Source organism: Caretta caretta, chromosome 7, assembly GCF_965140235.1.
Source record: "Caretta caretta isolate rCarCar2 chromosome 7, rCarCar1.hap1, whole genome shotgun sequence".
Classification (NCBI taxonomy): Eukaryota; Metazoa; Chordata; order Testudines; family Cheloniidae; genus Caretta; species Caretta caretta.
The window spans coordinates 72,367,354-72,390,875 of NC_134212.1; the positions used below are offsets into that span (position 1 = coordinate 72,367,354).

The following is a 23,522-nucleotide window of genomic DNA, read 5'->3' on the forward strand; positions in this document are numbered from 1 at the left end:
GGATTGGATATGTGTGGAGCCCCAAAGGCAAACCTCATAGTTGGCACAGGCCTAAGACCATCACTGGCTCTGCCTGTCCAACACATACACGGAATAACAACATGAACAGATTAGGGCAAGTAGAGTGTAAATATCGTAACTATAGGCTTAGTCGTCCTTCAGATATTCACAAAAATTGTCAGAGTTGCAATTCCTGATGTGCAAATGAGCTTTTACATTTACAAATGGTATATTCTGGTAACAAGATGATTAGCCACACCAATATTTCCTAGATTCAACATTTTGAACGATAATACTGGGGTCATCAAAACTTACAAATTAAACGTTTCTCTACATACAGTAGCAGGTTTAGTGAAAAAAGACATCTACATAGTAATTCAGTTACTGAAACTCTACCTCAACTATATAGGACTGGGAGTGTGCAATAAAACGGACTGATAATATTGTGCTGAAGCATAAAAACCTTAATAAGTAATTTGATCTTGTCATAATGTTTGTGGGCTTTCAGACATGAGGATTATAGCCAGAATACCACTACATAAATTCTCCAAGAAACCATCCATGAGCAAAAAAGTGTTTCTGAATAGCTTTATGGCCTTCGGCTGTTGCACAGCAAATTTATCCGACAATTCTGTGACTCTATTAGCAGGACTAATGGCTTGTTCTATGCCATTAAAAAGCCAAATGTCACTTTTGAAGGCTCATGTATACAAAGTCTGAAACATATAGATTTCTAACAAATCTTAAATTTCCTTCAGTAGGAAGTGTTTTATCCAGCATTATGTCACAATTAAATTCAAATTGTAACAGAAAAATTGTTTCAACTAATAGCTGAATGAATTAAAACACACTGTTTTTTCCCGGCCTCCGGATTATAAATGTTAAGAGCTGAAAAAGTATTACATTCTATAACTAATTAAACTTTGCACATTACAAGTTTAAATTAACCTTGAGATAAGCGGAGTGAAATCTTAGGGAAATTTTAGGCAGTATAATTGTTTATATGCATTCTGTAGAAATTATTGATAGTTATTCTGTAGAAATCAATATGCAAAGCTAATAGCCATTAAAGGTCTATTTAAAATGATAGAATAAGTGAAATATATGCATTTCAGTCTCAGACAATGAGCCCAGTTTTCAAATATAGCAACTGAACAAAACATCCAAAATCTGCATTTGGACACTCAGATCAGTGTTTAGAGCCATACATAGCCGTTTTATCTGCCAAAGTGCTGATTTTGGTGTCCAGCTCTGTGCTCCAGACTTCCTATTAAGGCAACCATATTTGTTAAGGGAATCCTCTATGTTTAAAATGTTTGGGGCTTTTTAAAAAATAATTATTTAATGTTAACTAGATTATTTCACTGCTTCAACTTGAAATCACTCTTTTCCCTACTATCAGGTTCCAACCACCATGGAAATGTTCTGCTGTTATGGGCCTGTGGTCCCCAATGGTTATGGTGCATGTTACAACCCACAGCCAGAGCATATATTATTCTGCATCTCAAGCTTTAAAGACTGTAAAGAGACCTCCTCAGTTATGTTTGCTAAAGCTGTAGAAGAAAGTCTCATGGAAATGAGAGATTTGTGCAGCAAATGCAACTCTACTACGACAAAATCACTGGCTAAACAAGAAGCAGCTGCAAAATCTCAAAATGGACGCAAGCTCTAACGGTCTGTGACTTATTTTCCTGCACCCTTTCCTTTCTCCCACTCTGCAGATCCTTATGAAGAAACAATGATACAACTGTTCAAAGGCAAGGTATAATGAGAAACATTTTATTGTAGAACAAAAATGCAGCTTGTTTTAGGTATGATTATCATTTATCAAGATGAAAGCTAGAATACTATAATACTGAAGTTTAAGTTTTTTGCTCTAGAGTCAGCAATAATGATTGGTCTGTTTAGTTGAACTGAAGATGGCAATAATATGGAACCATACTGTACCACCACTCCTATCAATATGCAAAAGTAGTTTTAACATCCATCTTTATTCTGACCTTGACTAGCCCCAAGCACACATCTGTTCCTAGTAAAATCAAGAATAATCTACATGGGGTCTTTTCATCAGAGGAGTTCCATGTGCATACCAGTACATCAGAGTCAAGTGAAGCAGAGAGAATTTTGCCCTAAATTAATTCACGTACTTACTTCCTCCTCTTACTGGGTGAAATACATCCCTTTACAGAGGCCCAGCACAAGGCCGAGGCACTTGTCCCACTTAAATCTCTTTATCAGCTCTCTGCAGAGGAATGAATTTTAATCACATGACTAACAGTAGAGCTGCATGCAACCATAAGAAATCAAAGAGTTACAAACACCTGGAGTAGAGAGGCAGGCACTCAAATGTGCTCTGCAAGCTGCAGAAGTCCCCACTATAGAAGTTACAGACATGATCCATTTTTAAGAATATTTTTCACTCATTCTAACCTCTGATCATCCCGTTTGGTTTGTTTTTGTTTTTTAGATACAGATGTAGTGATTCATACACAGTATATAGAGCATTTTAGTCTTGCATTGATTATGTGTCTTTAAATAAAGCATTTGCTTCAGTGTTATTTAATATAGTTAACTAAGTGGTAAGAACAATATACCACCGGTACAACTTTTGGAACAATTTATTTTGGGAGTGGGGAAACCCTTCTACTCCCCACCTCTGTTTCAGTGACTTTCTCTCTGACTGAAAGACACAGCTAGTTCAGTCTAGAGATTTTTAATCCCGATTCCTATCCAACTCTCATGGTAATCAATAGAAAGACTCTTATTGATTGAATTAGGAGCAGGAGGAGACCCCCAGTTAGGCAGAAGGGTCACTCTCAGAAGTTTAGCTAGGGTTGTAGTTGGACAGGAGGGAGTAGGGATCTGTGCTTTCTCCTCCCATTGAACTGAATGCCTGTCCTCATCATTCATAGCCCTAAGAGCATGGGACCAGATATGATCCAGTACACAAAACTAACTGGATAGCTGTAAGGATAATTGTAGTTTATTTAATCAAGTTTAGGAACCAACCCAGTAAAGCGCATATGCACATGCTTAGCTTTAAACACGAGCAGTCTCATTAACTTTATTGGGACGATTCATGTACTTCTAGTTAAGTACATGCTGAGGTACTCTGCTGGAGGAGGGCTATATAGGGCTCTGTTACATTTAAGCACCATGGGCCTATTCCTCAACTTGTGTAAATCAGCTACATTAATTTTACACTGGCTGAGGATGTGGTCCCATATTTTAATGCGGGTTTGCTGCTTAAAAAAAAAGCAGTTTCATTACAGCACAGAACTGCATTCAGTGAATAGTAAAAAGAGAGACTATTTTTAAAGTATTAAATAATGCTACAGCATGATTTTGCTCCAAAATTAATATAACAAAAAATTACATTAACTATGTAGCGGGTATGTTGTCTAGCAAGTAACCTTTTTTTTTTTTTAATTTGCTGTTTAAAATGTGACTTTACATTTTGTTTTCATACTGCTGCTAAGAGAATTACCTTTCAACATTCTCAATATGATCTTGCTTTGTTCTATGTCACTGTGAAGGCAGTCTTCACTTTTAATACAAGCTTGACACCAAAATATTTTGATTTTTTGATCACAAAATTGTGTCTGAGCTTTTTGAAACGATGAGCAAGTTCCAAGTTTGCTAATTTATAGAAAATGTGGTTATGATTATTTCTAATTAGATATATTTAAGATTGGAAAAATATTTTACATTTTGACAGATTTCAATGTGTGTTTCAAAGTATTACTTGCACACCTTTTTTGGCACAAGCAAATGCCATAAAATAGCTGACTAATTATTATGTACTCAGCATACAACTGTATGCATTGAAATTGAGATTGGATAAAAAATCATAGTATTTTATAATATTCATTTACTATTAATTGACAGGCAGAAAAAACTGACCACAAAAGAATACATCACTCATCTGCAGATGCTTTTATTTTCCTCACTGCAAATTGATTAACAATAGAAGGTTTTGTCATCATCCTTTCATTTGAATAAGAAATCAACAACCACCAATACTTACTGATTGCTGATTACCACCAATTACTTAATGATTCCAGGCTTAGATATATTGACCTGTTTTTCCTATTCATCTGCTTTTCACATCACTGAATCTTACTGAATCAGGGTCTCTGTGCACAAGAAATGCAGTCAGTCCAAATGTGGCTGAATTTTACAGTTTGTACTTAATGAATGCAAGTTGGATAAAACTTCATAGCAACTGTGATGCCGGAAAGTGTTCTCAATTTCTCAGTTACGGTCCAGCCTCTCGGTTAACTAAATCACATATCACCATGTTGTATGAAACTGTGTTGTAGTGGAATTTTTGTGGCTTTCAGGAAGTGGTTAGTTTTGGTTAATGTATTTAAAATTAGTTGTTTTAGACCAGTAGAATAAAATTTTGTTCTGCAGCTTTAAAACACGTAATCTCAGCATATGCAACTATGCAAAGCTAATTGAAAACTATTACATATTATTCAACTACAAAACTGTGAATGGATCACTCATACTAAGTGTTTTGAGAATGTTGTTTGGCAGGATGAATTCAATATAATTACATTAATATAGCAAGTGGCAATGATTTATTATAAACATGTTAATGACACTTGAAATCCACCTGTTAACTGCAAAATGGTTTAGGATGGTAAGGTTTCGTGCAATATATACGAACATATACTGTATATAGGCTTGGCAAAATTATTTTTTAAATAATTTTGACAGATATCTGCTTATTTTAAGCATTTTTTCAGTTTTTACTGATTTAAATTTTCACAGCTGCACAAAATTATGGGTTTTAAGCACTTTTAATTTTTATCTATTTAAATTTTCAGAGTTGCAGTAAAATGCGGGGGGGTCAGACAATTATTTAATGATAGTAGACAGATTCAAAAAGTTAAAGCTACATAACCATTAAAAATAAACTGTCAACATCAAGTATCAACATATACAAAGTAAATATCCATAAATCAAACTTAACAAGTTCTCAGCAACATTTTTATGTAATGTTCTCAGCAATATTATATGTAAATTTTGATTCTGATCATCAGTGGAAATATTTTTCATCAGTTTGTGTGTGTAAGGTGAAATCAAGGTTTACTGATATTTACTAATAAAAATCTAATCATCCCAAGCCTATACACACTTTCACCCACCCACTCACCCAGTGCTAGACTGTGCTCAAAGATATTTATGGACTGATATCTCACTTAAAAAGAGGACTCTCATGAATATCAAAATTCACAATGAATAGACAGAAGTGGGAGAAATCTTAATAGTGATGCACATTAAGGGATAAAATACTGCTGGCATTATCCCTGTGAGTAGTCTCAGTGACACTATGCATGTAAGTTCAGTAGGAAATGGCTATAACAATGTAGCAGAACCTTTTATGGTATGTGAATTACCATACAAAATTAATATTTTAGTGACATTTTTATTTTTATAACATAGTATAGATTTATGGCAAATGTAAATGTGTATTTATAGCATCTTAATTTTGTTTCTGTTCTAAGTTTTATGCTTTAAGGAAACAAATATCTATATCTAGAGAGATATAAAATTGAAGTAAACTGTATATTGGTACTATGAACTCAGAATATTTAAACAGTAAAAATCTGTGTCCAATAAAAAGTATTGCAAGAAAAGACCTGATTGAGTTTATTAAATCATATAGACAGCAGTTATTTTAGCCTCATTTCTTACTTAAGCAAATATGTTAAAACTATGTGCTATGATATCTTCATCTGTTCCATCTGACGTATTTTCAATGTTGCCAAGGTATGTGAAATATCAGACCTCTTCTATGTTAGTCCCAGAAAGTGTAATTGGTGTTTCTTCTTGTGTGTTGATGGCCTGGTTCTGGTTTTCAACCCTACTAATTGTGCACAGGCCTGGAAAGCATTTGTTTTGGCTTGCACGTCTCTATGGATATGGAATAGCAAATTGATGTAATGTGCAAAGTCAAGGTTGTCAGGAATCAGGGATTGCAGCCATGCCTGGGACCAGCTAAACACCCTGATTGACCAGACTTCCTGCCTGGCTGAGGGGCCACGCCTGCTCTGAAGCCCAGAAGCAGCACCAGGCCAGTGGCTCTTCAACGTTTATGCCTGCCACTCGATTGCGCTGATACATGCCTTGCTCCTGTTCTGCTCTGTTCCTCACACAGATCTGACCCTTGGCTCTGACTCCTGATTCCTGACTGCAGCTCTGATCCTTAGTACTGTTTCTGGCCTCTGCCTCTAATTCCGACCACTAGACCTGGCCACCCAAACCCTAGTCTGCAGGGCCGTCCCTACCCCGATGACCAGACATCCTGATAAAATCGGGACTGTCCTGATTTTTAGTTCTTTGTCCCACCTCCCGACCGATGCATGGTTGGGATGCCATTTATCCCGATATTGCGGATTTGGCTGCTCCGGCGGGGGATTTTTTGTTTTGTTTTTTTGCTTCGGCAACTCGGCTACCTCCACAGCTGGATGCTGCTGCAGCCCCTGCTCCACTTCTTCTCCATGGCCCCCGCCCCTTCCCGCCCCGGCCCCATTCCACCCCTTCCCCTGAGGGCTGCAGCAGGGGTCGAGTGCCCTGAACTCACCGGGCGGCGGTAAGTCCAGCGACCCAGACCCAGCCTGCGCCATGCTGCCAGCTCCCAGCTGCGCCACCGGCGAGTGCTGGGGGTCAGTTCCTCCCTCCTCCAAAGTCCGGGAGCCAGGGGAGCAGAGTGGAGTGGGCTGGGTCAATTCAGTTCCCGCCACCCCTTAAGCGCAGGGTCAGGCCCATCCTGCACTCACTGGGTAACATCAAGTGCAGCGACCTGGCCCCAACCCGGTCCACTGGCTCATGCTGGGGGGCGGTTTCCCTACTGGCCCCAAGCCTGCTCCTGCCCCACCCCTGCCCCGCAGAGGCCTGGGGCCACACACACACACCCTGCAGAGGGGTGGGGGGGGAACTGCGCTGGGCACCAAAATGGCTAGGGATGGCCCTGCCTGTCTGTGACAAAGGTCTTCTAACTTCTGTGTAAAAGTTCATTGTATGTCCCTTGGTTATTCATAGAGTCAAAAGTTAAAAGGGATTGCAAGGATCATCTAGTCTACCCCCCTGCCAATAAGCATTCTATGGTCTCTCTCATAACCTACTTACTACCAGTAAAAAGATCATGGGTTACATAAGACATCCTTGTCTGATGACAAATGACTTAGTCAGTTAACTGTTCTGTATTACTTGGCATGTCATGTTTTCATAGAAGCTCTGAATGATGTTTACAAATTTCTGATGGATTCCATAGTGGCTTAGCAACTTCCATAAATCTGTTCTTTCCACTGTATCAAAGGTTTTTGGAAATCTATAACATTCATGTAAAGTGGTGACTGCTATTTGATTGGCAGTTCTGTGATGATACATAGGGTTACTATTTGATCTATACATACATGAAAATATTAAAGCCAGAATAGTGAAAGCCAGACATGCCTTTGTAACTTGAAAGTGGATCTGGAGAAACAGATTCTTACTCTCCAAATGAAACTTTGAATATTTAATACCATTCGAGAGTTAGTCTTACTATACAGCATTGAAACTTGGAGACTTATTAAGACCTTATTATCTAAGCTCCAAGTTTCCATAACAACTGCTTTAGACAAATTTTCAACATTAGATAGCCAAAAAAAGTCACAAATGAAGAATTATGGAGGAGCAAAACCTATGAGACAGGAAATTACAGAACAAAAATAGAGATAGCTAGCACATATATGGAGGAAAGAGCTGCATAACATAACACAGGCATTGGACTGGAATCTCCAGGGCAAGAGGCAACAAGGTAGACCAAAGATAACATGGGAAAGCACAACTGAAGCAGAACTGAAAGCTATCAAATTGACATGGGAAAAAGCTGAGACTGCACCAAGACACTGTCAAAAATGGAAGGCAGTGAAAGCCCTATGTTGTGTATTGAATGAAGAGACCTAAATCAGTCAGGTTAAGTGACTTGCCCACGGTCACCTCCCCATATAAGTAGCAGACCCAAAAACAAAACTTGGAAGTGCACATTCTAACCACTACATAGTACTCCTTCCCTTATAGGTTTCAATCCTGCTTCTACATTCCAACAATACCAGTTTAAAATACCTAAAATATTTGAGGTATGGTTGAGAACCTTATTTTCCTGTCCAGGAAGCTTTAGGCAGAGAATTCAACTGCTATCCCAGACTCTTCTTTCCTTAAATAACGTCTCAAAACAAAATAACCTTTATAGTCAACATGACATTATTCAGTAATGAGGACTGCCTATTGCTCTGTGTTTTCCCAGTGCCTAGCACACTGGGTCCATTCTTGGTCAGCCCTTATGCTCTCCCATAACAAACATGAGAAAAGTGTGTTTCAGAAATAACATTTTAGCCTATGCCATCAGGACGGCAGTGCTTTATACAGACGCACGTTTCATTTATTCAGTAACTGTATTTTCAGAGTGTGCTTCCATGTGGTTATTAACATAAACACTCATGCTTATTTGTTATAAAAGGGGAACTGACTGCAAATTACACAAGGTTATGAAACCCCTTTTTGAAATGAAAGTGAAACCTGGTCAGACATGCCAAACCCCCAAAAAAACCTGAGCTTATTTTTGGCTGAATTGGCTTGTGAGTTGCTTGTTGGATAGTAGCTCGTTGCTTGTTTGGCTTGTAGTTTGTTGGGTTGTTTTTTGTTTTGTTTTTATCAGCTCCGGGCAAGCAGGGGCAAAGGGCAAAAAGGGGGAAAGAGTGGGGAGATAGTGAGGGGTGCAGTGCAGGCTCACCAAAGTCCCAGACTGCATGTGGGGGGGGGAATCTAGTCACATGGAGTGTTGGGGTTCTTAGGGATTGGCTTGTTTTGAAATGGGATTAGCTTGATTTCTGGCTTAATTTGAAAGTCGGGTGCTTGTTTATCATGTGAGAGCTGGCAACTGTGAACCTGGGGGTTGGGGTGTCCCACAAACAGTGCCAGGCTCTGTCTTGGTTCCAGATTGCGCGTGCGGGACCCCCAGGCTGTGTGTAAGCGTGTGTGACGCACAGACCCTGCCAGGCGGTGCCTGTGTCTGTGTGGGCTTGCGTAGGACCCGCGCACAGCCCGTGCCAGCCAGGCTGTGTGCCACCCGCAACCCGAGCCCGACGCCCAGCCAGCCCTTGCTCCATGCCGGAAACCCGGCTGCAGCGGCGGCCGCCCTCGGTGCGGCAAATTACGGTCCCCGCCGTTCTCCACACACGCCGCCGCTGGGGAGACCAGAGCCTGGGCGCCGCACCCAGCAGGGCGGCCCCACGCCCGTGACCCGGAGTCCCCTGCCTTAGCAACCGCCGGGCGCGGCTGTTGTCGCTGGGGCCGGGGTTCTGCGCCCGCCATGCCCCCGCGCGCGCTGGTGACGCTCCGGTTCGGCCCCTACCGGAGCTGCGGGGTGTTGGAGCACAGGCCCTTCCGCCTGCAGGGCCTGCAAGGTGCGTGGGCGGCTCCCCCCGACCCACCAGCGGGCGGGAGGGCAGAGACCCAAGTCCGGCTGGGGGAGCGGCTGTCAGCCCTTCCGCCCAGGTGTCTCCTCAGCTCTTGCGCCAATGTGGGGAGCGGTGCGGGGGGGGCGCGGCCGCCCCTGCCTACGCCTCGTGCAGCAGCTTTCCCACGGAGCCCGCTTTAGGTGTTTACCTCGGGTACAAATGTGGCGGGAGATCCTCGCCGGCAGTGCCGGCCCTGGGCGCCCATTTAAAGCTGTACGGGGCCTTCCCGTCACGTCAGCCGCTTCTCCGCCCACCCCTGAAGGGCTCGGTCCCGAGTTGGGTTCAGATCTTTGCAGCTGCTCACCCCCATCTGTCCCGTGTAGGGGCACCGGCCGCCCTGCCCCTGAGGAAACGGGATAAGGACAGAGGACAAGCAGCGGCAGCCAAACGTTGCCGTTGGGGCGAGAGGAGGAAATGAAATCTCCTGCTGGAAAGTAACTTGAAATCCAGTTAGTTTAAAAGAAGTTGGACTAGGTTCATGCACTAGGCGGGGGTGAGGCCCGGGGCCAGTTTCTGGGGGTTTACCTCAGCTTTTCCTGTTTCTGTAAAAATGGTTTGTCAGGGCTGTAACTATGTGAGTCTCACACAAGCAACAGAAGAAACTGACTTACAGCCTTGATCCTGTAAACCAAAAGGTGGCCCTAGAGTCCGTGCCTAGACATATTAAACTTCTGAAGAGCCGCATGTAGCTGGGCAGCCACAGGTTGACCACCCCTGCTGTAAACACTCTCTCAACTAACTCTTAACACACTACCTACACTCATGCATAACGTTACCTAAGTTGTACAAGTGGTTGCAGGATTGGGGCCAAGTTGTCTATCCACAAGGGACTGTCAACGTACAAGAGAAGTTATACAGATATTTTTCAGGGTTTTCAAAGCTTTCAGTTATATTTAACTTGCATGTTCTATATAACACTAGATAAACAGTCTTCACATATAAATGTGACTTTTAAGTTGATCATGCTTCAGTAACTATTCCTCAATTTTAAATACACACCTTCCACATCTCATCTCCACTAAACTTGAAAGCGGTGATGGATATTATAGTTATTTGGTCACTCACTTGAATACAAACGCCTGCAAATTACAAGTATACATATATAAATCAGATTTAGAGTGAATATTCCTCTCATCCCTATTAATAAAATACAGCAGCAGCATTTACATTTTCAGTTCACTGCTTGTAAACACTGAAGATAGTCTATGTTTCTATATATGCCAGGGAAAAAAATTTCTTTCTGCTTTAATCGTGCAGTTCTTTACACAGTGCAAATGGCTTACAAACTATCACTCCAATCATCAGATTTTGTTTTTTGGGGAAGTTTGAATAATGGCTCAGTAAGATTATAACATCTCATAACATCTATGTAATTAATGACAACTGGCTGTCAAGAATAACTTTAATTATTCTCTCCTTTGCTTTATACAGTGATTTATCAGTTGATCTACCAAATACATGTATTTGACATTTAAACTGGCCCTCAAAAATATAACACCTTAATTCAACTAATACACATATTAGACCCAGTTCAACCCTCATGTAACTGTTGAAATCAGTGCAATTAGGCATGCAATTTCCATTAACAGAAGTTAAATAGTGGTTCTCAACCTTTCCAGACTGCTGTACCCCTTTCAGGAGTCTGATTTGTCTTGGGTACCCCAAGTTTCACCTCAGTTAAAAACTACTTGCTGACAAAATCAGACATAAAAATACGAAAGTGTCACAGCACCCTATTACTGAAAAATGGATTACTTTCTCATTTTGTCTGTATGAAATGTTAGTTCGTACTGACTTCGCTAGTGCTTTTTATGTAGCCTGTTGTAAAACTAGGCAAATATCTAGATGAATTGATGTACCCCCTGGAAGACATCTGTGTACCCCTGGTTGAGAATCACTGTGTTGGAGAACAGAGCAGATCTTTAAGTCTGACTTAGTAAGAATGAGTATTTAAAATCCTTTCTGGCTCATAAAATAAGCTGATATTTAAGTTATGTTTATTTCCATGTTTTTTTTCCTTTTAGTTTTCCAGTTACACAAAAATCCATTAAAAGCATAAGCTTTGCTGAGCGTAGTTAAACTTAAATTCTATGTATTTTCATAGTTTACATAAATTCATGATAAGATAGCTGTAAAATAAAGTACTTGGAAACCAGCAAAGTAATCTTATTTAGTCTTCCTTTTAACAGATCATTGATAACTCTCAACAACTAATAGAAAGTAGACAGAAGGATACCTTGAGGCTAAGGGTGAAATTCTGGCTCCACTGAAGTCAATGGCAAAACTCCCATTGATTTTAGTGGACCCAGGATTTCACCCTCAGTAAGCAGCTGAGACATCTGAATTGGGAACTGAGCTGGCCTGGAGGTGCACAGTATATTATGCTTGAGGTTTAAATAGTATAAAGGTAGCAAAAGAAGCTTTTAACCCTTTAGTGCAGTGCTGAGAGAAGTAGAGTAGAGCTGTCTATGGCTAGAAGAGTTTAATGGTGATATACATAGCTGTGGGAAAATATATTCATTTCAGCGTCCCAAACGAGAGAAGAATTGTAATTAAAATTATTTATATTAATATAGCTGCAAAACTCTTTTCTGATGTACACGAATGAAGAACTTCTGTAGTCTAATTTCCATTTATTAGGGAATAAGTAATATTTTCCCACTTTAATTGTATTGTTTGTTTCCATTTACAATAGCTTATACACAAAAAAACCCTCTGCCTATCCAAACCTGGAAATGCACCTAAAATGAGTTGTCATATAATAAATTATATATCTTTTTGTTCTAATGCAATATCTTTATTAAAACAAAAGAAAAAATTAATTAAGGGTCTGATTCAGCAAACTTTTACTTGTGTATGTTGTATTTACTAATGTAAAGACATCCACTGAAATCAATGGAATATGTAAGAAACATGGGTAAGGATTTTGCAGAATCAGATCCTAAACTAATGAAATCGTTTGACTAAGTCCCTCATTGAACTATCTCTTTCAGAAATTAATTCAGAGGACATTAGATAAATGGTGGAGTGGGCAGTAAAGAAGTGGAATACCACCTACAGCAAGTAGTTTATATTTTGTAAATATGAACTTTACAGAGCTAATTATCACAGATGACCATTAAAACTCTCCAGAAAGCATTCTAATGAAGTAGCTAATGAAGCCTCTCCCAAACTCTCAGGCTGCTGGAAACTCAAGGAGCACTACCTTATTAAGTGGACTCCTTGCTGAGCCACTATCTGCAGTTTCTCAAGAAGTTAAATTAAAATTCTATAATCATATTTTTCACAGTTGTCTCTAGTTATGCTAAACTGATTAAACAATGAAGTGGACACATAAAAGTCATAACTGTAATAGTAATTAGATGCAAAAAGTTGATACTTCTGTTTACTTTTCTGAAAGAAACATTGACTGGAACACTGAGCTGAAAAGGACTGTTTTGCATTGGTGGTAATCTTAATATTAGCTCAAACTCTTTTAATTTTCTATTGATAAGTAATTAACGGTACACTGCTTCATGATTTTGCTTAGACTGCCAAAACACACGCACACACAGCATAAGATGCCATTTACAAGGCATATGAAGGTCCAAATCAGAACAATACACTAATTATGAATTGCTAGAACTGTATTAATAACCAATCCTCCTATTTCCTCAGTTTTGCTGAATTTAAGACAGCACTGTACAATGTGCTGCAACAAACTAGTTCCCTCCTAGTTTGTGAAAGCAGGTGGCCAACATGGATGAGTCTGTTCAGAATCCAGAGTAGGAGCCATGTTAGTCTGTATTCGCAAAAAGAAAAGGAGCACTAGTGGCACCTTAGAGACTAACAAATGCATCCGATGAAGTGAGCTGTAGCTCACGTAAGCTTATGCTCAAATAAATTTGTTAGTCTCTAAGGTGCCACTAGTACTCCTTTACGTTCTGTTCAAAATGGATCTCCAATCGAGTTTTGGAAAAACAAACAGAGGACGTGTTTGATCAGATTCTCCAACTACTTTAGAAAATCTCAGAAATATTAAATTGTATTCAGAAATAATTCTCTAAGCACTCTTTCAGAAACAAGATGAATTATATGTGCCAGTCAACCGTACAGTTAAAGGTTGATTGCCTGCTGCTCCAATTGCACAATAACACTGTTTTAATGTTTTATTGAAGATTTCTTTTGAAATTACCTACAAATTAATTGTGTTCCTCATGGCTGTTATGACCATTAATAGCATATTTAAGTGCATAGCAAGCGTCCTGCCTTTCTTTTAATGCAAGACTATAATTGAGAGAGTGGAGTTTTTCCATCGAAGCAGGCCCATTATTGTAATAGTGAAGGTACAAATTAGAATTGGTAGAATTTTGTGGGTAATCTTGCACTGTGCTTGCCTGCACTGTGCCTTATTATCAGATCCTTGCTCTTATGAATACCAGAATTTAGAAATACTAAAAGTTCATGGAAAACCAAGCAAATGACAGTTACCACATGCTGTTTTTCTGCTCTTTTTGTAGCTGTGTTGCTAGTGGAGGGTCACCAACTTATTCTAGAAAAGATACCAGATTGGAATAATGTAGAACTCATAGTGAATGGAGAGACTGTTTTCCAGTGTAACATTAATGACCTGGACTTTGGTAAGTATAGGAGTTTCTTCACTGTAACTCCTCTTTAAAAGCTATTTAATTTTGAAATAATAGCACTTCCTAAGGCATAGTCAAATTTCTGTCAATTTTAATATTAATACTTAGAAGTTCTAAAATGCCTTATACGTGAGGCATCTTAAAGTGCACAGCAAGAAAAAGGATGGCTCAGTGGTTAGGGCAGTAGCTTGGAGCTTGATGACCCAGATTCATATCTCTGCTCCATCACAGGCTTGCTGTTTGACCTTGGGTAAGTCACTTAATCTCTCTGTATGTTTGTTCCCCATCTGTGAAATTAGGAAATAGTACTTCCCTATCTCACAAGGGTATTGTGAAGAAGAACTCTGTGTTAGCTCGAGGCTTGTTTCTCTCATCAACAGAAGAATGGTCCAATAAAAGATATTACTTCACCCACCTTGTCTCTCTACATTAAAGATTGTGAGGCTCTCAGAATCAACAGTAATAAGGCCATATAAGTATGATGCATAGTTAATTTATCCTCACAGTTATGTGAGGTAGTTAAGATTATATATAACAGGGTCATTTCAGAGTAAAGCTGCATTTGGTGCGGGGCACAGCAAGTTAGGACAAAAGGTGAAGAGTGTTTCAACTAAAATGAAAAGGAGTACTTGTGGCACCTTAGAGACTAACCAATTTATTTGAGCTCCTCTGAAACCTGTCAACTAAAATGGCAGGTGAAATTTAGTATACCTGCATCTAATAGCCTATACTGGAGTTTGGCCAGAACACTAATTAATATTATTGCTGATTGGGAGTTTTCAGCACAATGATTTTCTAACAGAAACTGCCCTTTTTGCAAAATTGAAATTTTCCCTAGGAAATTTTCCCCATCCAGTTTTGTCAAAATGACACCTCCCTGGTTGCTCACCTGGAAGGTTCTTGCCAATTTCATTTTCTGCCTGCAGGGAGAAAGTGAAATTGGTGAGAGCCTTCCTGGTAGTCTGACTTTTCATCTCGATTTGGGACTTTTTTTTCCCAAAAGCATGAAATTTTTTGCCATAAGGAATTTCCATTTTCCAGCCAGCTCAAATTTTTCCAGCTCCATTTCCAGCCAGCTCTATCAGTTCAAAAATGTCATAGAATCACTATCGATTACATGCAGCAAAGACTTCAGTTTTGTTATCTGAAAGATGTCACTGCCAACAACACTTAATTCCATGCTGGTGCACTGATTAAATACTGGCTTATGGAGCGGAGTGCTATCCATCTACTGAATCACCAGCAGTGTGCATCCATTGCCTGCAACATATCTGTATTCTCTGAAGTTCTCCACTCCAAGTACTGAATCCAGTGTCATCAAATTATTCAGCTAACCAAGATCAGTCCTGGTTGTTACTTGTATAGGGTCCCAGGAAAACCCAGATACTACCATAATTCCAAGACATCAGGATTTACAGTGGGCTGAAGATTTAACCAATTTTTTAGGAATCCTGTCAGATATCACAGAAGAGGCAGGGTTGAGTTGGGTTCCAGTACTTGAATGAGAGACCTTAAAGGAGTGTATGAATGCTATGACAAGGAGGAGGAGTATGAGATGAAAATCTATTTACTCTGCATATTCTTTGTTATCTTTCTCCTTTAGGAGGTGATGGCAAATTGGATCCACTATGTGAAGAAGCCAGAATAGCAGTGCTAAATGCCTACTGATTATCAGGCACATGTTCTCTCACACTGGTTTACTGTAGACCAAGGAATAATATTACAATGGCATCAGAAATGCCAGGATAAAGGTCGTTCTGTACATTTTCACATTGCTTAGTATTTCTCTGCATAATTAATAAAATATGGTCATGTCAAATAAACAAGTATGTATTACCTTCTTACAGAATCAACTATATATTAATTTAATCTTAAATATATTACAGATTCATATATAGTTTCTATATGGTTTTAATAAATTCTTTTAAATTACAACATGGGTATTCTAGAGTTTAGGTTTAAGACAGCTCTTCATGCAACATATCATCACTATGTGTAACTATTTCTGCCATGAAGAAAATTTAGGGAGAAGCTTTTCAAGTTAAGACCATCAGTTCAGAGTTAAGGTTAATTTTAAAAGAAACAAAAACATTGACAGTATGGAAATGTGGTTAAGACACCTAAATAATAAAATCTCTGAGCCATAATGCTCTCCTAAGAAAAATCAGAATCTCTTATACAACTTTAACCATCCATACTAAATGGTTAGTTTTATCAGTGACCACAAAACTAGTATCCCATACTCACTCATACAGAAGTTGTGCTGATTCTGGCCTCCTTTGTGAAGTACCGGTAATACTTCCCTTGTTTTGTTTTAAATCTGATGCCTGTTAATTTCTTTGGGTGACCCCTGGATCTAGTGTTCTGTGAAAGAGTAAATAATACTTCCTTATTCACTTTCTCCACACCATTTTATAGACTGCTACCATATCCCCCCTTAGTCATCTTTTTTTCCCAAGCTGAACAGTCCTAGGCTTTTTTACTCTCTCCTCATATGGAAGCTTTTCCATACTCCTAATAGTTTTTGTTGCCCTTTTCTGTAACTAGACACAACCTAGAGTATTTAGCAAACATCCTAAGGGAAGGAAGATGAGAGAATGTTATCATGAGGTCAGGGTTAATGTTGTTTGGGTAACCTTAACTGCTTATTAGCATACTTTTAAAATGTTTGTGTTTCTTAAAACTTTAATTCTGAATTTGCTGGCTCTCTAATGCTCTAACTCCAGGGGTTTTTTTTATCCTTAAGTTATTGATACATACTGTCAACCTTAAGGGAGACAGGGTAGGTGAAGTAATATCTTTTATTGGACCAATTTATGTCCAAAGGTGAAGTGGCCTTAAAATGTGTTGACTACTTATGCTCAAAAATCTATTCCACCTTGTATTTAGCTGTGACATTCTGAGTACCTTTCCCAGAAGTGAAGAAGAGCTCTCTGTATCTTGAAAATTAGTCTATTTCACCATCAGAGGTTGGTCCAATAAAAGACATTACTTCACCCACCTTTGTCTCTCTAATATGTTGAGACCAACATGGCTACAACAACACTGCAAGCAACTGTCAACCTTAAGTCCATCTTAATAATTTTGCCCAAGTTAATGCAGTAGTTTGAAAATGATCATTTTGCTGGCATTTTTGAAAGCTTATTCAGTTCAGGTCCTGGATACATTTTAAAAAAATTATAAACTGATTACTTCCTTCCTGTGAAACAGGAAGACTCCTTGGATCAATCTTTGCATCCTAGTGCCACTATTTGAACAAAGGAGCATCGTGGTAGTTGCCCTAAAGTAGTTTTAGGTGGTACAACCACAGTTTCTAATAACATGTCTACAGGAAGACAGAAGCTCACCCTTATAGAGCAAGAGATAATCAAACACTACCCCATACAACATCTCCTATGAACCATAACCTGCAGGGAGATCGTTTCAATTACAAATGACCAAACTGCATTTACTGCAGCATGGATCTGAAGCAAAGTAATGAAACATTGTCAAAATAATACCATCAGTATGCCCTGCTATGGTCCCTTACTAATAAGACAAGAATGCCAGAGGCATTTAAGAACCCATCTTCAATAAGTGGGAAGAACTAAGCATACCAGTAGCTAAAATTGTGTGAAGCAGGAACTTTATTGTCCCTTCAGAGGACTAAAACAAAACAATAACTTTTTTGCCTTCTTCAAATGGGATGCTTCCTGACTTACTCTCAGAGTAAAAGAGGGAGTAGAAATAGCCTTCTCTGTATCATTTTATTTGAGTATTAAAATTAACATTTACACCAATGACAAAGGTGTGTTCTACACTTAGAAACGATCACTATTGAATACAAAAGACAAGGACTGAGATTCTCACCCCCCATTCTGGTCTATATATGCTGGGTAAAGGGACCAGAACAGCATAAAGGTCTCTGAAAACCCCAGATAATTCCCCCAGCACAGGAACTGAGGAAGACAGCCACAGGTTGTCTTCAGAGGACTGTTTCCAAGCCCCAGCATAGGAATGTGTCAGCGTGGATTAACAGCACATAGCACTGCAGGGATGCTAGGCAGCACAGCTGCTCTTGAGGGCTGTCTATGAGCTGTATTAAGTTATGCCAGAGACCATTCCAGCCCCTGGAACAACCCAGAATCAGGAAAGCTCAGTGGTGGTTTAAAAGGACTTGGCAGCAAGTTCTGTGTTGCACCTCTTAGATTAATTAATTTTGGCTTAAATAATTAATTTAGATCAATCTTAATTTTGGGAACATTTTATACACAGGAATGGAAGACTAGGGGCCCATTAAGCTCTCTGTAAATGGAATGCCCATTGAAGTAAATGGAAGAGATATGCAGAGAGCTTGAAGGAGTGAGCCCTATTTCTAAACAAGTTTAAAAGTTTTTAGTTTATACATTACACAAGGACATGGCCTCTTTTTAATTTCTTACAAAGAACCTCTCATATTTGAATGAATGTATAAAAGAATTCAAAATATTGTACTAAATTCAAAGTTGAAATAGAGTCCCTCTGATCGATATACTATGAACCTTCAGGAACATGCAGATGTGAATTTCACTTTTAAGAATCTACAGGAACCCCAAAGTTGTTTACTGAACAGTTGGTCAGGAGCTACATTTTTTAGACAAAAACTCATAGTGGGTGGCCTCACCAATAACCTACTGAGGGTCTCACTCTGCATTCTTTGCACACCCAAATCTCCCATTGATGCCATGTGGCCAAATTCATCTCTGCTATTAGCAGCCACAGCTCTCATTGACATTAGTGGAAGCTGAGGCTGCTTTTGCCAGGATAGAGTTTTGGGTGTGGAAGGAATGTGGGATAAAAGAGTCTGAATTTTGAATTCAGGTAGAGGTAAATCTTCCTTTGGGTTAGAGCTGTGGTTCTCAACCTGCGGTCTGTGGGCTGCTTGTGGCCCAGTCAGCAGAGAGCTGTGGCCATGTGACATCCTCAGGGCCATACAGGTAGCATTGGAGGCGGCCCATATAACACATTCTGTGCCACATATGTGGCCCACAGTGGTAAATAGGTTGAGAACCACTGGGTTAGAGTAACATCATCACTGCTCTGCAACACCTCAAACCAAGAAAAGATTCACTACTATCAGAACGGGTAAGACAAAAACTAAATCCATCAAACTCTTAGGCAGCCTTATTAGAACTTGTTAGTCAGATCTTAGGCCCGGTTTGCTTAATTTTGCCCCAGCATGTGTGATGTCTCCACCACTGTTTTATTGTTACAAAAGGAAAAAATAATTTTTAAAATACAAATTTAAGTACTACTTCGAGCGTTTCAACCCCTCCACCCAAAGGTTAGTGGGAATTAGTTGCCATGGTGGCTCTAGATGGCTGGATATCCTATTGCACTGTACTTTAGCAAAGAGGTTTAATGTTTAAAAAAGTTTTAAAGTGACTACTGTACTTTCAAATCTTCATGTTTAGCATGTCCTACAGTTAGAGCTACATGGGAATGACTGAACAAGGAAATTTTACCTGTAGATTCTCTCCATACCATATATTGTGAAAGTCAAATCATGAGGAACACAGAAACACTAAATTGTACCAGTAGGAGCCCAAACTAAATTGCTATGCGGCCTTTATGTCTTGACTAATTGTCTCATTAAGACACATTTCTGATCATTGAAATGGATCTCAAGTATTCTTAATCACTGAAGAAATTGTGCCATTAAGTGCCTTTCTCCCTTCTGTCCTCAATACTATTTACAATGGAAAACACACAAAAATCCTTGTTGATTGCAGCCCCTCTGCTGCACAGTTGACAGTCAAGTGGTACTAATGGCAGAATAACACAATATAACTAAAATAGTTTGCCTATTAGAGTAATAATCTTGTATAAGATGATTATGCTGTATTGCATGATTTTCTTTATGCTTTATGCATGCTTCCAAAAATCTGACTATTTTCCAGTAATTTTTTAACAAGTGGAGAGGAGGGAACAACCAAACTGTCAGTTTCCACATATTTGTAGTTTTGAAAGAACTTAAAGACATTTCATAAATTCTTAACATTTGGTAAATAAAGGATTAAAACAACTGCAGCAAGCATAGGTCACAATAGGGCTATGGTTATGTGGTACTCATGCCATTCCTTTTGCAGAATGGACACTAGGAGAGAAAATAATCTGAGTCTTTTCTGTCTCTGATGGGTGTGTGATGTTTTGATCTATAAAGCATTACATAGAATGTGCATCTGAGCTTCCATTTAAAAAAGTGTAATCTAGCATCACATAATATGCTGGGGACACACCATTTGCACTGGTAGGTCAAAGTCCTGGCCATTATTTCCAGTGGCTGCATGAACCATGCCTTGAAACAACACATTTTCTTTGTGAGCTCTAAGAACCGCCATGAGCAGTTTTAGTGCACATATGACAGGATGAAAAAGAGAGTGATGCTCTGCAGGAAGAGTAGCTAAATGGATAAAGCACTGGTCTGGTATGAAGGAGACCTGGATTCTATTCCTGGCTCCAGGACTAGCTTGCTGTGAGACTTTGGACAGGTCACTTCACCTCCCCGTGCCTCAGTCTGTAAAACACGGATAATGTCACTGCCCTCCTTTGTAAAGTGCTTTGAGGTCTACTGATGGAAAGTGCTATATAAAAGCTAAGTATCATTATTGTTATTTCACTTCATTTTTTTCAGGCTGTAAATTCTCAGGAGCCTATCATAGCCATGGCAATAATCATCACTGGTAAAAGAGTGTAATTTAATGAAATTCAATGAAATGGAGAAGACTAGCAACATGCATGTGCACCATTTCATTGAGATTTAAACGATGCACAGGCATTGTGAAAAGCAGTAAATATCTCCCCACATGGATAAGCAACATATATATCTTGTTTGCCCACAAGCCTCTTCTTCTTATTTTATACATTAAAGTTACAGTTTCCCCCATGATAATCACTCATTTCCTATAGCTGCCACTGTCAATAATTTACTTGGAAGAATTTTAAAAAAAGGCTGATGCCAGCACAGATCTGGGAATACTGTTTAATCAATAAGAGGTCCATCAATGCTCCGAGTGTCCCTAGCCTCTGTTTGCCAGAAGCTGGGAGTGGAAGACAGGATGAATCACTTGATGATTGCCTATTCTGTTCACTCCCTCTGAAGCACCTGGCATTGGCCACTGTTGGAAGACAAGATACTGGGTTAGATGGACCATTGGTCTGATCCAGTATGGCCATTCTTATGTTCTTATAGGGACACTGTCAGGATGTTGTATTTTTAAATGATCTATTACCTGTTACTAACAGTACCTAACATTATTAAAATCCAAAACAGTAAGAAGTCTCATTTACTTTTCACCATGTATGCTGATTCAATATTTATTTTTTGTGCGGCACTTATCTCGGCAGTGAAACTAGAAAAGGCTGAATGTCAGCTTTAATCTTTTGTTCCTCATGCACCAGCAATATTCCTGGCTCTGCTACATATTTCTTGTATGATTTTGAGCAAGTCACTGAACCTCTCTCTCTTTCCCCTGCCCCATCTGAAATGGAGATAATCCTCACCTATAGGACTGTTGTGAGGCTTAATTCTTCAACGTTTGTGAAGTGTTTTGAGATTCTCTGATCAAAAGTGCCATATAAACACATACTACAGTACTGCAATAATCTGGGTGCAAATACTGCAGGGGAATGTTTAAAGAGAAAAAAATACAATTTACTTTCACAGGTTTTAGCCAATGAACAAATGTAAGATTTTTGTGCTTTAACTAATGTATTTGAAGTATCTCTGTAATTGCTAATAATGGTTTAGGGTTATTCTGAGATGCTATATTTAGAATCTTGAGAGTATTCCCTACCAATTTATCTCTTTTTTTTTTGTTTTACTGGAAAATAACTTAACGTAATATACAAGTGAGATTTTTCTGTTCTGGCAAGGAATATATGACTCAAGCTAGCAAATTACTCCAAATAGGCTCATGCAAGAAATGGTGAGCTGCATTACTAACCTGCCAACTGAATGAAAAAATGTTTAAACTTTGTTACATCTTGCGCAGTATGTTAAAGATAAGGAACTATTCCTCATTCACACATACATGTATGCACAGAAGCACTAAACAAATACGATGTTATATATACATATGCATGTTACTGGCAAGGAAATTTGAAGTATAGTTTGAAGTGTCATGAATTTGTAAGATTGGTTGTGTGCTTACTGATTAACGATAGGCCATAGAACATACAAGAGAAACTCAGTTTGCTGTCTCTTGGGTTTCATAACAAAGACAGATACCATAAAATTACTGCAGTTCTCTGCATAAATATATCTACTGAGTTCATGAACTTTCTAGTAGTGGGTTCACTGTAACAAATAGTATTCTATTAGTATGTCTAATAAAGGAATTGAATGGTCTTTGAAACAAGACCTAAAAATAACCACCTATAGTCTGGAATTTCCATCTCTTTTCTTCTCATACAAATGAAGATCACAATAGTGGCACCCAAGAGACAGGGAAATATCAGAAGAATTTGATGACAGTCTCTGCAGGAGCAATTTTATTTATATGGGACCATATCCTGATATCCATACTCAGGTAGCTCTTTCACTGAAGCCAGTGGAAGTTTTGCCTGAGCAAGAGCTTCAGAATTTGGCCCATGTATAACAAAAGAAATCTCTTGCCATTATAAAAAGCTCAGTATATTGTAGTGTAAGGATTCTTGGTTACCATTAAATAAGGATCGATGGTCAGAAATGAGCAAAGATATTTTTCAAATAGCAGTATTCACATTGTAAGAGAAGTTAGTTACGCAAACACTGCATAGGAGTCTGTCTAGCTACCATTTGGAACCACAGGAACAGTATTAAACAGCTTTAAAATGCCACTTCCTCTATTTGAGTCAGTACACTGTTATCAGAGAAAAAAAGAATCTGATTTAAAAGCATCAGAAGGCAACACACAGCTTCAGCTCTGAATTATCTCAAACCAGAATTAGAATTGTGTCAACAATAATTTGAGATTTTGACAATCCAATACATTTTCTCAGAGTAATTTAACAGTATATGTCATGCAAAAATTCCTATGAAAGGCTACTTGATGAGTAAAGCTGTAAAATATTTGACTCCTTTGGTACCTGAAGGTGGAAAATAAAGAAATAGTCTTACACCATTTTTGTATTTCACATATATGTATTTGTCAGGTATATTGCACTAAAAAAACCAGACAAACTGACACAAAGACTGCTTTACAATTGATTGTTAGAATCAGAGAATATCCCAGGAGTCATATGCAACTCAGCCATATTAATAAGATATTTCATGCTTTGAAAAGCTATTCTGCTTCAGTCCAGATGCCAAATTGCTGATCCGATGCCAGCATCTGTGCCATAAAACTCAAGAGCAACTGTCAACTGTTCACAGTGCAACACC

At 39.0% G+C, this 23,522-nt stretch overlaps 2 protein-coding genes and 1 long non-coding RNA gene across 4 annotated transcripts in view; 2 read left to right on the plus strand and 1 right to left on the minus strand.

Moving 5' to 3' along the window:
* CHAT (choline O-acetyltransferase) overlaps window positions 1–5,812 on the plus strand; it is a 51,025-nt gene extending 45,213 nt beyond the window's left edge. For both annotated transcript variants that reach the window (XM_048857543.2, XM_048857542.2), the window contains one exon: window positions 1,403–5,812. In XM_048857543.2, the coding sequence (XP_048713500.1) occupies window positions 1,403–1,672 (270 nt within the window). In that variant the 3' untranslated portion in view covers window positions 1,673–5,812. The remainder of the gene's footprint in view (window positions 1–1,402) is intronic.
* LOC125639823 (uncharacterized) overlaps window positions 1–10,012 on the minus strand; it is an 85,882-nt gene extending 75,870 nt beyond the window's left edge. The window contains exon 1 of the long non-coding RNA XR_007357599.2: window positions 9,664–10,012. This is a non-coding gene — a long non-coding RNA (uncharacterized LOC125639823). The remainder of the gene's footprint in view (window positions 1–9,663) is intronic.
* Window positions 9,066–15,966, plus strand: C7H10orf53 (chromosome 7 C10orf53 homolog). Its single transcript, XM_048857546.2, has 3 exons — window positions 9,066–9,461; window positions 14,015–14,134; window positions 15,744–15,966. Exons 1-3 carry the CDS (start codon window positions 9,368–9,370, stop codon window positions 15,806–15,808), a joined length of 279 nt encoding a protein of 92 aa, XP_048713503.1. The 5' UTR covers window positions 9,066–9,367; the 3' UTR covers window positions 15,809–15,966.
* Window positions 15,967–23,522: the final 7,556 nt, after the last annotated feature.

What these genes read in the sequence shown, in the direction of transcription:
- C7H10orf53 (XM_048857546.2), top strand. Translation starts at nt 9,368, where the DNA reads ATGCCCCCGCGCGCGCTGGTGACGCTCCGGTTCGGCCCCTACCGGAGC. An exon ending in CCGCCTGCAGGGCCTGCAAG is followed by an intron (nt 9,462 to 14,014) that starts GTGCGTGGGCGG and finishes CTCTTTTTGTAG; the next exon opens with CTGTGTTGCTAGTGGAGGGT. An exon ending in CATTAATGACCTGGACTTTG is followed by an intron (nt 14,135 to 15,743) that starts GTAAGTATAGGA and finishes TTTCTCCTTTAG; the next exon opens with GAGGTGATGGCAAATTGGAT.